The sequence below is a fragment of the Nestor notabilis genome, unplaced genomic scaffold (genome assembly GCF_000696875.1).
Source record: "Nestor notabilis isolate BGI_N333 unplaced genomic scaffold, ASM69687v1 scaffold22734, whole genome shotgun sequence".
Taxonomy (NCBI): Eukaryota; Metazoa; Chordata; class Aves; order Psittaciformes; family Psittacidae; genus Nestor; species Nestor notabilis.
In genome coordinates, this window is record NW_009925481.1 from 17,840 (window position 1) to 31,377 (window position 13,538).

General features: G+C 40.0%; 1 protein-coding gene across 1 annotated transcript in view; it reads left to right on the forward strand.

The window, feature by feature from the left end:
* Window positions 1-13,538, forward strand: part of IDUA (iduronidase, alpha-L-) — a gene marked incomplete at its 5' end in the record, with an annotated part of 38,563 nt that overhangs the window by 14,678 nt on the left and 10,347 nt on the right. Inside the window, 2 exons of the mRNA XM_010013080.1 lie at window positions 12,321-12,403; window positions 12,997-13,104. Of these exons, the coding sequence (XP_010011382.1) occupies window positions 12,321-12,403; window positions 12,997-13,104 (191 nt within the window). The remainder of the gene's footprint in view (window positions 1-12,320; window positions 12,404-12,996; window positions 13,105-13,538) is intronic.

Sequence of the window (13,538 nt, forward strand, 5' to 3'; positions counted from 1 at the left end):
CATAGGATGGGATTGCTGGAGGTCAGAGTTCCATTCCTACGTCAGCGCATTAAGATCACAAGATATCTGTTGCTTTTGTGCAAACCAAAGACTGTAAAATGTAGGCAAATCAGCAGGACAAAGACTGACTTTCTGTGCATTCTTGTGAGGTATATAAATGACCTAATACCCTCTGTTACCTTAGTTCTTTGGATAGGTGCAAACCTATTCAAATAACAAATAATTATCCATCTCCTCCTCTCAACAAAGATGATCGGTAATGTTTAATGGTTATTAAGCAGTGTAGATTAACAAATCAAGCACATGGCTGGCACTCAGAGGAACTGTATTCAGTTTGCCTACAAACTAAGGGATTAGGAGATATGTATGTTTCTCAGCCAGGGAAAAACATGAACATGCATGTGGTAAGAATCTGAGATGGAAAGTGCGAGGACTGAAAACAGGATATGTTGCTGGATAGACAGAGATGGTTCAACCTTCCCTGTTAGCCGGAGTGCTTGCAGGGGGGTGCCGTGCACAAGCATGTCTCCGGAAGGCTAGATTACAACATCATTTTTTATCCGAGTGCAAAAAGTTGCTTGCTGATCTTTAAGAATAAAAAGAAAACATGAAAATTATGAAAATTAAATGTCAAAACACCAACATGAGGCTGGAACAGAAAGGGAAGCACATTTTACCTCTGTAATGCTAAAATGGTCATGGATTCTGAAAACTAGTGGCTGTTACCAAGAACTCAAACTTAGTAGTGGTACTTGCGACATTCTAATCCCAAAAGCTAAAGAAGGTCATTTAAGTCTTAGTAAAATCCTCTTTCCTTCCCAATTCCTGTATAAAGTCTTGTCGAGCATTCCTGTCCCTTTGCCATTCCCAATGGCAAAGCTGTTAGAATAAAAGGGAAGCAGTAGTGCATTTAATCTGCATAATGGATTTTGCACACTGGTGGCAATAAGACAGTGTGTCTCTCTGGTCTTGTGCACCACAGAATAGAAGATGACTTACTGCTGCTGTTTATTTCTTTTCAGACCTGCAGTATTTCTTTCTTGAAAATGAAGTGACTTAAATGCAGTCTCTCAAATTTGTGCTTTCATCCATTTTACTACCTACTTCTTAGAACCAAGAGACATCTTCCCTAATGACCTCTTAAAATGTGCATGTCATCTACTTCAGGACCAAAGCAAGCTTGCCTACTCTGTTCTCCTTTACAACATGTTTCCAGTATTTGGCAATTGCAACTTCCGGTATTTGTAATCCTGGAAGTTGCAGAATGATTGGGTTTTGCCTCACTTAACATTTTTTTGAAAGAGACCTCTCTGCATTTCTCTCCAACAGCGCTTTTCCCAGTATCAGGCTCCTAAGAGTACTACAGGATGTTTATCACTTGAAGACAGCGTATAGAGTTGGTTGTAATTTTATTTTGCCTCAAGCTATCCTAAAAATAACACTTTCTGAAATTTTAAAAGAAAGAGATTTTTAGATTGTTGTTCTGAAATATGTGAACACTGTTTAGGCACAGCATCATTCAAGTGAGGCTAAGGGTTAGTCTTTATTCTGTCTCTAGGACTTGTGAAAATAATCTAGTTTTGAAGAAACTATGTATTATGACGAACGAGCTTTACTTAACATACAGAAGTACTGACAGCAGAAGATTCTTCAGTGCTTTAATAGTGGACATAACAGTTCATACTCCATAGCATGAAGCCATTCATCAAGGCTTCAGTCCAACAGCAATTCTGCGTGGGCAGCTTCTGGCATCCTGGTTGAGTTCCACTGAGACTAACAAAGCAGTACTGTTTTCTAAAAGGACTGCCTTTCCATGTCAAATGCTCAACTGTGTATTTAAGAAACAATGGTAATTGGCCAAAATAACCGAAAGACATGCTACAATGAAACACCTATCTTTAGGAATAGAAACTACATTTAAAAAAAAAAAAAAAAAAAAAAAGATGACCGTTGACCAGTAGTTGAGACTTTATAGATTATTTTCCTTGGTGTGACATACTATTTATCCATATGAACAGATGCCTCATATTAACTGGATTAAGAACTGCAAAAGGTTAAAAGAGAAATCTACCTGAGGGTATTTATAAAATAAATGCTGTAAAATGATTAAATGTATTTGGCTTTGTTGTCTTGTTTCCTTGAGGATTTCGGAAGGTTTCAGAAGAATTTATGACGTTACTATGTACAATTAATGTGTACATAACCTGATTATATGGTTAAAAAAATAATACTGGATTAGTCACACAGGAATGATTAATTGTAGAATCACAGAATCATAGGTAAAAGTGTTTGTGTACTGGGTTACAATCAATAACATCAAATCTTCAAAAGTACATAGTACAAATGTAATAGTCTTGTTCTTCCTTCTATGCAAGTGTTTGAAATTCAGAAATTCAGTAAATTATAAAAACAACACTTAAGCCAAATGTCTGCATTATTTAAAATACCCTCAAGCCTCAATTAGTTTGCGGTTTACCTATATACCATAGCGACCAGGTGATGTGTCTGAAAAGCACACATTTGGTTGCTATTTAATAGGAAAGATGGGAGCACTAAAAATAAGCATCCACTCTTTTAAAAGCCCCTATGCGCTACACCTAACATTCCTTCTCTAGCTGTGGCAAGTGTGTGTTGCAGCAGAGAGACATTGATTGTTCCTGCTGCAGGAGAGAAAGTTCAGTGCAAATGTATATATTCAAATATATATATGTGTGTATGTATATATGAAAATGTATGTATTCAATATATTCAAAACTGACTAAAACCGTCCTTTACTATGTATCCCTCCTGTTTCCCACTACAAACACAGAAGCAATTGATTAGCACTTACCAGAGGCATAAAGTAGCTGCAGTAGTTCCACAACAGATTTCTTATCAGCACAGAGTAGCACAGTTCCACAGAAGCACAGCTTTCTACAAGAATAGATTAGAAGTTCTGTCATGATATAGCCTGGCTCTGTCCAATGATATTACTCCAGTGGTGTTTACAGTGAGATAACATAAATAAATAGTAGCACTGGGAAAAAATCTTTGTCCTGTAAAACGTAATCACAGGTAGAAGATAAATATAAAATCATTACATTATACAGGCTGATAATCTCTGCCTTCTTATTCATCCCTGTTATTCTAATAGAACCAGTGGCACTACATGGAGATCAAATAGTATTTCAGTCCTAGACAGTGTTGAGCTGTCATTAATGGACTTATGTCTTTTTAAAAAGGATTTTTATTAAAATACATCATGGAGTGGGCTTGTCTAATGAATCTTAATGTCTAGGAAGATTTTGTGTACCTTCAGCTGCCATTGAGTGTAAAATGTCTGAGTTTGTCTGCCTCGTAAACAAAAATGCCTGTTGTTTCATCCCTAAACAGACAACTGTGAAACCAAAACCTGCTTATTGGTCGGTTTAGTATGAACATTGCTACTGACATTTGTAAATCTTGGAGGCAACTTTACTGTGACAAGGGTAGTTCCTCAGGAATACTGAGGCTTCTTCACCCATTCCTTGCATTCATGTGTAATCGTAACTAGATATTCAAAGCCCATTTCTGTGTGCAAAGAAAAGATGAGGATTTCTTCTGCATTGTGAGGTTAAATTTCATGTTTGTAAGCACAGAATATAAGGCACTATTTTTCTTATTACTGGAAGTTGTTTGGGATGGGGGAAGAAAGAAGAAAAAAGGGTTATACATGAACATGAAGACCATGGAGTGAAAGAGCTATCACTGCCATATGTATCAATATCCCACTAGCCTAAGTGGTAGTGCCAAACCAGGTGCCAAATAGAATTATCATCTCTCAGTTTGGAGAGACATGTAGGTTTGCATCTCATTGAAAATTGTCTATAAATGCACTTGGTTAGTTTTACCTCCTTAACTGAAAGATGTTTTGCTATGTTTTACATTCAAGAGCCAGGACCAGACACTGGAATGCCATTTAAAGAGCTGGTCTTTCCAGATTGGATTATAGTGCTCATTTGGCAGTTCTGAAGTATTCAGAAACCACTCATAAAAAAATCTGAAAGATTAAGAGCAAGACAGCGTATGACTTTGTCTTTCGTCATCGTAAGTTGTTAAACATCAGTAAATTAGGAAATCAGCTAGGTATCATTTAGTGAAGACTGCTTCTAGTTTTCATTTTGCAAATAAGTGATACATTCAAGTTTAGATATACAGTGGGCAGGCAAGGACTGATACAGAAAGACACACCTGAAAGTACATCTGCCATGCAGATAGATCCAGGAGCAGCTGTATTTGGTCAGACACCATGGTCTATCTGTACTTTCGACACTGGAGAAGTACACCAGCTGAGAAGTCTAGCTGCAAATCTTCGCACCTTCAGTACTTTTGTTTTCTTAGACTGTTTGCTAATTGCCCCTTTACATGCTCTTCAACACAGATCTCACCAAATAGAAACAAGTTTTGAGAACTGTAAGTTGAAAGAAGTTAAACACCTGACAGAACTACCACACTGTGCATTAATGGTGAATTTCAGGTGCAGTTGCAGCATGTGAGTGGTGGCTATGAGCAGCCCAAGAGCTTGCAAGACGTACAGAGAAGACTAAGTAGAGCATTGTTGAATTTGGTTCTTGTTGCATTGGCATCAGGGAGGGCAATCACTCCAACTCCTTATTATGATATTGCACAACAGTAAATAAGCTATGTCCTGTGCTATAGTTGGATTTGCAGAATTTGAGTGACTATTTCCACATACAGCTAACAGGCAAGGGAATAGAAGGAGCATAAACAGAAAAATAAAGATGTGAAAATGAAGGAGTGACAATAACAGGACTATGGAATAAAACCAAGTAAGCTAAATATGTACCATGGAGACTTGTTACTGAAGATGCAGTATTCCACTGAGTGCTTGAATTAGAATGCTGGATACATATGGAGAAGAGTTTTGCTGCTGTTTGGAAAGAAATTTCAGTGACAGCTTTCCCAAGCAGTGCCAACGTGCTTTAAATAAGCTAGTTTTAGCACTTGCTCATAATTTCTCTTCCTTGTGCATCTGAAAAGTCACCCTTTAAAATTCATTATTGATTTCGTCTCCCTATCCCCTCTTCCCAAAACTTTTGCTTATAGGTGATATCATTTGGAGTTCCATCATCAAGGACAGCATAAAGCCACGACGACATTTTAGTTGTAGCCACATGTTATGCAGGAGGAAATCACTTCCGTACATCAAACTCTATTAGAAATGAAGGTGTCCTCTGTCAGCCCAGCTCATACATGGTGAGCGAGCCTACGTTTCAGTGACTGACTGAGCCTTTAAATTTGTAGTGATGAATCAGTCAAAAGCATTTTCTGCTACTGGATTCACCTCATCATTATTTGATTACTTCCTTTCGTAAATTAATGTTGACACAACAGGTCTCAACAAGGGATCCCAGGATATCACCACAGTCTAAATTATTCATGCCTTGATGATCTGATCTGATATATTCACATGTCTGGAGAGGCCAGATACTAAAATGCCTGATGCCTTTTCCTAAATTGCTATGCTTTCTTTGCTTATTTACCCTTTAACATCTTGAATTTGTTTTAAAAGGGGAAGGTGGGGAGGGAAAAGACACAACAGTCTAACAATATTTTCCTAGCAAGCTAACTCACCTTGTCACAGGAAGCTGTTGATGCTTTGTCTGCCTCTCTCTCTCTTCCCTTCACACACAGCATGCTCATTGCTGAGAGAAGGACTGAGACTGTGCTCACAAAAACAGGCTGAGTAAGAAATGGAAAATCATAGGCCGTGATTAGCATCAGCTTGAAAGCATTCATTGTTTGCTTGCACTTCTCTGCATGTGAGTTTTAGCCAGATCACAACAAGGATTTTGTGAGTTGCTTTGCAAGGTAAAGGTCAAATGACGCCAATTTCAAAGAGGAAAGAAGCTAATTAAGATGCCGTATAAATCAAAGTCAATTCTATTTTTATGTATTTAAAAAATGAAAAGATTCAGCTGAGTGCACAGTCTCCTGGCTGGCTTGTAGAAGAGGCAGTGATTTCCAATAAATCGCAGATTATGTATTTTGCATTTTTGAAGCCAGTTTTTTCCTAAGCCACGAAGATTCATACCCATCCTTCCTTTTGCGCATGTATCATGCCAGTTGGTTGTGTGGATGGATTAACTGTGACAAGCTGTGACATCAGCAAGGGCTGGATGCTGCCTGGCTGTGTGGTTTTGTAATGCATCCTCCCATTACTGCTTGGCAGACTCATTCACGCTACAGGGCGAGTGAATTATGCGTAGTATGGGCACAGCATGGACTGAAGTCTTCAGCATTGTGCTTCTGTGCAGAAGCTGTGCCATAATTATAAAGGAAGCAGATTTTCAGCTTACACAGATGGTATAGCTGAGACGCAAATGCAGAGGAGTATTAATGCTAACAAATAAACCTGGAAGTGGTAAAATATGCTAGTTCTTTAGCATGGGTGCAGTAGTTTGGCCTTGCAACTTTGAAAAAGCCTCTGCATGAGGTTTTTGGACTGCAAAGCATGTGTGGAAAGCACAGGCTGTGTTTTGCCTAAGGACTGGCAGAGAGGAGGAATCAGTGTTCATGAACCTGTAAAAGGTCAAGTGATTGTAGTTGTTTTGGGATATGGGGATTTCTTGGAAGGGAGCTGATTTACCCTATCTGAATGATCATAGAAAACAAGAGCAAGTGGATCAAGAACGTGATAGGCACAGCCCTGATGTGAATGAGTTCTGTATTGTTAGCTTCCACTGAATTCAGAAGGGGGAAGTGTTGTTTATTAATAACCCAGGAACCTGCTGATTTCATAGTTATTCGTTAATGATCTTGTGCTTAAACATGAAGTACCAATGTAGGGGGGTTTTGGTTGACATTGAAGGAACTGGAAGCAGTAACTGCTGAGAAAGCAGCCTCTGGAAAGGTGAAAACTAATGAGGGCTATTCTGCCCTTCATGTACTCTGAGGCATTATTTCTGCAGTGCTCATAGTCCTTAGGGCCTGCTTTTAAGGTCCTGAGGTTTTTTAAGTACTCAGCAGAACAAGAAACTTATGCAGACAGTTGGTGGTTTTGGAGCAAACAAGGTCTTTTTAACAGCCTGAACTTTAAACTGGCTTCATTTCATTCCTCATAACTGCAGAAGTAAGTAAAAAACAAGGAGGCAGGATCCTTTTGTGTTGTAGGAGGGACTTGGAGGGCAACAAGTTGCCCTCTTGGAAAAGATAAACTTGCTGACATTTCCTGTCCAGAGCTTTTGGCCTTCATCTTGAAGATGCTGTGCTCACAGCTTGCATGCTTTATTGTCACTGCAACAGCCTGCTCTTCTGGCTAAAGAAATAAAACAGTTGCTTTTGAATACAGTTCCTTATGGAGGACCTGGTAGTAGCAAGAATTTGAACTGGTATAGTCTGTCAGTGTTTGTTCCTACATCTTTCCAGTGAACATCTTGGCCTTGGACATTAAGCTCCTCTCCAGGTTAGATGGGCACTTGTGTCTGTTCTGGAGTTTTATGATCCCTAAAATGGCATCATGGAGTCTAGAAAGGCAGTGAGCAGTTCTTTGGGACTCTGTGTCTAAGAATGCTTCTGGTATTAGTCACTTACTGCAACAACTGTTTACTCTTGATTTACTCTTCAGAAGGGGAATTTAATTATCATGCATATTTATATTCATCAGAGTAACAGTGTTAATGTTACCACTGGTCCATGTTGTGGCAGGAACTGCCACTGATGGTCTGGCACATAGCTCAGCATCTCTGTCAACTGAATAGTGATACTTAATACCGTTATCTCAGCAGAAACTGTAGCAGGGTAGTATCTTAGGCTGCAGTTTTACTTCTGTCTAAGACTACACAGAAAACTTCCCATGGAGCAGGGATTTTTTTAGGTGGCTCCCTCATGGAGTGCACTTTTCAAGTCTAAAGTTGGCCAATACCCTGCTGAAAAATGTTGTTTACTTTTAAAGCGTCATTTGGACCTCTCGTCTGACAGCACCTTCAGTCAGTTTTCTGTCCATATTTCTGGACTGCATTTGCACTAGGGGAGCAGTCTTTCCCAGCAGAGAAGATGTAAACAGGCTCTGCTGCCTTGGGAGTGGTGTTAGCCAGCCACTATGGCCAATCTACCAGAAGAGAGGCTGTTCTCAGACATTGGTGACAGCAGGCTTCTGATGTGCATGGTAACTGTGTCTACCAGAAATGCAAAGGGACGCCATGCTAGCTGAGTCAGAATGTCAGGATGAGAAATTTTGTTCAGTACATTACAATAAGTTTTGATGAACTGAAATTGAAGTGTTATCGGAGATTCAGTACTATACTGAAGATTACCCAGAATGGATAATAATGGATGCTCCCTGTCTCTGTTTTTCTTATTCGCTTCTCTGGATATAAGATACCTGGTCAAATGTGGGTGTGTGCTCTCCAGGATGTGCAACTATATTCCTGGATTAGATTAACCCAGGGTGGAAAAAAAACAGCAGATGCTGGGCACAGGAAGAAAGCTGTAGCTGTAGGCTAAAGAAGAGTGTAAGACAGGTGTGCCAACTGGAGCACATCTGGCTGTGGTGCAGGGGGATGACGGCCAAAACTACTTTATCCCTGCCCTCCGAAGAGATTAAGTCTGTGAAAGGAAGTAGGCTGAAAATGGTATGGATAAGTACAACATGACTGTCTTACAACACTTTGACAAGCTAACCACTAGCTGCCTATGTACCTGAAAACAATTTCCCTCCATACTGGAAAAATCTTACTCCAGTAAAGGGAAGCAGTGGAAAACTGTTAACACGGGCCTGTAGCCTTTGAGTCAGCAAAGGGTACCCCACGAAGCAAGCCTTTACGAGGACGAGAGCAACAAGATTTTGTGACGGCCAGTGGATTCCCTTGCATACTCAGTACTGCGCTTCATGTTCACAGCACAGTTGTTGATCTCAAGGGGCAGCACATAAAAATGGGTCTGGAACTGAGAAGACCATGGCAAAGGCTGGAAAGACACCTCATCAGCAGGCAGCAGTCTCTGGAGTATTGCAGCCTCAGGCCTGGGGCTTATAAGAGCATTGATGCCACAATGCCAGTAGACATGCTTTAGTGTAGTTGCTTGTTATGACTGAAGATGAGGAAGACTTTTTCTGGCAAGTCTCTCAGAAAAAGACCAGGTGAGGAACATTTGAAAGCCAGGCACAGACAGGACAGTGATCGCTGCTCCACATCAGAAGTAACCAACAGCAGACAATGAGCAGTCCCAGTCTGGCAAGTACTCAAATGGGTGGCAAGGACATAGCCTTCTCATGTTCGTAAGTCAAGACAATGGCGTCTAGAAGCCATGACTTAAGGGCAGAGAGATCAGAAGAGAAGCGGGCAAAAAAAAAAGGTAGAAGGCTGTAAATGTCTGTGAGCTTGCTACACAAAAGCCCAGTCATAAATACACCGTGCTGCACCAGCAGGTCCTAGATCAGGTCTACAAAGCTGTTTTGAACAACTTTAACAATGTCAAGTGGATTTATCCTGCGTCAGGATAAATCTACCTGTAACAGTTTTGATCTAGTCTTCAGTGTCCTAAAATTACATTTATAGCACTCATTGTAACAGCCTAGCAGATGAGCCAATCTTCCCCCTGCAGAACATTTGTAAATACCAGCTTATGAAGGTCTTGCTGTGCCTCACGTGTAGCAATCAGCATGGCTTCCAGATACCACATGGCATGCAACCATGCAACCCAAATTCTAGTGATCCTGTATAGGTTATAAAAAACCCCATGAATTTCACACCACAAAGGTAGCATAGGTAAGGATGAGATCAAGTTCTGAGCAAGCAGAAATCCTGTCAGTCAAGTAATCATCTTATTGGTAGGAGCATACTGCTTAATCCATTTGCAAGCAAGAAAAAATTCTCTTAAAGTGACAGATCAGCCAAAGGATGTAAGAAGTGCCTCTGCACCTACACACATAAGACCGGATCTCATGTACCATTCAGTCATGGGTAGCAGTGGCATTCTGGTTTAAATGTTTTGCTTAATTGATAAAGGAAGAAAAATACAGGTATGCTGGGATCTTACGTGTATGTACATGAGACAGAAGACCTTATTTATCTGTATATTTTCACGCAGTGCTGCATAGATGTTACACAGGACTTGGAAGACACTAGTTGCTTTGCTATTACCTAAATGGCATTATTAAGTTTTTACAAGACAGCAGAGTTAATCATTCTTATGCTCACTGACTGTAAGTGTGGATGTAAGCAAATATTTCAATAGAACACAGGGTACAACTGGAAATAGTTAATGGATCTGAGGGACCAGAGCTACCTTTTGCAACAAAATGTTTGTCTTTGAACTTTGGAATAGGACTGTCAAGATTTATTTTATTTGCTTGTTTTTATAGCCTCTGTCTAAGCCAACCCCCCCACTTAGTTCCAGATGTCCATTGTTGGGTTCAAGAATAACTTCTTAAATTCTCTTGTGGATACTGAAGTAAATATCTTCCCGCTACTTGCTTCTTTCAGAGCTGCACCATTTTACTCTGGCAGAAACTGTAAGCCTGTCAGTGGCTGGAGACATGTCAATTCTGTCATGGTGGTAGGACATACTTTAAAAGAGAAAAGCCAACTTCAGGTCTTTTGTAGAAGAGCGTGACTATGCTGGAGCCAAGATTGTGCGCTTGGCTGCATCACAGGTGGAGCTGGTATAGTGGATATGGCTTACATTTACATGTGTTTTGCCTGTTTTCCTCTTCTAGGTCATAGTCAGAGATGTTGATGGCACTTAGTCCTCAGGTTTGCACAGTTCTCATCTTCATTATTCACTAGGCAATTCTGTCAGCCTTTCTTAATTCTCTGAGAACTTCAGAATTGGTCTTACAGGTTCTTCACTGAAACCTTCTGTTGGCAAGAAAGCACAGAGGAAGAGCCTCAATCTAAGAGGCTCAGAAACGCATGGGAGAGGACAGAAAAAACCAAGTTGTGAGTCTCAGCACAGAGCCCAGCATTAATTTAAGAGATCTGTTAACTGCCCCATTCTCATTTGTTATCCCATGTGCTCAGCATGCCTTGCTAGCACTTACAGGAACTGTAAGTGGTTGTCTTTTACCCTTCCGTCATATCTAGGGCATTACGTCTGCCTTCTACCCAAGCAGAGGCAAGGTGCCTAGGAAGGAGTAGACAAAACAGGAAAGCAGATCTCAGGCCGTACTGTGACAGAGAAATGAGGTGTAGTGCTCTGGCAAGGCTGGCAAGACCCTGTCAGCTCTCCCATATGACCAGGGCTGGAATGACCTCAAGGGTGCTTACAGAGCCTTTTGCTCAAGGCATACCGAGGTCAGAATTTGGGCATCAGGCCAAAGCTGTGGCTTGGGCCAAAAGGCAGTAAGTCACACTACCAGAATATTGCCAACAGAAGTTCATTTTTAATTCCTGTTTGGCACTTCATACTGGCAAAACTTCTCCTGCTCTAGCAGATTTCAGTTAAACCAGGCCACAAGTTCAGAAGTTATGGGAAAATCATAAACCAGTCCACATAGTACGTTGTATTTGTTTTCACTGGATACAGGCAAGAAAATTGTTTCAGGAATTTAAATCATATCTTCAAATGTACCACAGATAAATTGCACATGACAGTTTTAATCCCCTGGGTAAAAGAACTTCAGTGTTCCCATGCAGGTGCCTGCACAAATTTTACTACCATTTCTCCTGCAAGATTCACTGACACAAAGGGATACATCATTGGGTTACTCCTAAGTCTTTGAACACACATATTCAAAGCTGGATAACAGGATGACATCCTGACATCCGGGGAGTACAGTGTTAGCAAATGCTAACAGTAAAGTAAAATTTACAGGCATTGTGTGCATAAAATCAGCCTTCTCTGAAGGATACAAATCCATACAGCTAGACCTGAAGCCATAAGGAGCGTTACTAAGAAAGCTATATTATGTATTGCAGATTAAGAAAACATTAAGAAAGACTGCATATGAGACAATGTGGAAACCAGCTGGCCTAACAGTAGGCAATCAAATGGAAATTGAAAAACAGCTTAACCAAAAAAAGTGTGATAAATTTCACTTCAGCAAAGAGTTAAAAACCTTAATATGTTAATATAATGTTAAAACCTCAAAATCCAGCAAGGAAGCTGATTATATTGCTCCTGTTGCTGCTGCTGGAATAGGTAAAGGGCATGGATTACACAAGACACAACTTGCTTATGATCACTTTAGAGGAAGGAGTTTTGTATGCAATTCCAAGAACTTTAGTTAACGTAAATTTTGAGAGCCAAAAGAAGGCAGCTGTCTGACCCGTCATCTGCAACCAAGTGCCACATTTGCTGTAATATTTACATTTTTACTTTTTGTTACCGGTATTCTTTAGAGTGATGAGTGGAAAACTTCACTACAATTTTACTGCTTTGGATAACCTTATGGATCGTCTGTGGGAATACAAGCTAATTCCAGGTAAGAACAGATCCATCCATACACAACTTGTCACATCTGTTTGTCCATATTGTGCAATCATTGGAAGATTAGTGGAGAGATTTGCCAAAGCTGATTTCCTACTTGCCTTCACCTTGTGTCCTTGTAAATGTAAACAGACTGAGCAAAATGCTGTTACAGAAATTAAGACAACACAAATGGTTTTACATTGCTTTCCACAACAATTTGAGATGTATGACTTGGGAAGTGAGATCTCTTGAAGAGAGTAAGCTTCGGACACATTAACATGTACCTAAAAGAGCCAGAGAAGCAGATACTCAAAGTATCGCTTCCCTTGAATTTCTGCAAACATCCACTATTTAAAGTTCCCTCTGACCCCTGAATTTATGATGGTAAGTATTAGTATTGATTATATGGATATTGACAAGTAACAAGGATGTGCAGTCTGAAATCTGAAACATTCTTGGTGGGGACATGTAGAAACAGGAAAGAAAGCCTATTTAATGATGTTTCTTCATTAACAAGTTTGCTTCAGATAATGCAATAACCCCTTCATTAATCAAAAGGATATGGCATTAGCAAAAAAAAGGAGACCAATCTTCTGTCTTTTTTAGGATTTGAATTGATGGGGAATCCATCAGGATACTTTTTAGATTTTGAAGATAAAGAACAGGTAATAAGATGGAGAAACTTAATAACACTTCTGGCCAGCAGATACATAGGTAAGTTTAAAAAAAAAAAAAAAAAAAAAAGGGTGAAGAAAACCAAAAAGACCTGTTACTTATTCTGTTGTAATCCATTCTAACTAGCTCAAAAAGTGCTGTGTATTATGATCGATTTTAAGACCCTGGATTTCAGCACAGAACAGGAGACAATGGGGTAAAAGCCCATTTTTTTGCTGACCCAGGACTAACAGCCTAAATAAGTAGTGTGTTCTGAGTAGCACATTGACCTGCCTCTGACGACTGACTTTTAACTTCATAATGTTGTTGTGGTTGCAAACCACCAGCTTGTGCTAGGACATGGTAACCTGAATAATTCCCACATGGCAGCTTCAACTTTCTATAATGAGTCAGAAGCCTCAACTTGAGTTAGGCTAGGTAAATGCCCTAACCACAAGGCTGTAATTCACATCATCTCCCTCTCAAATATCGCT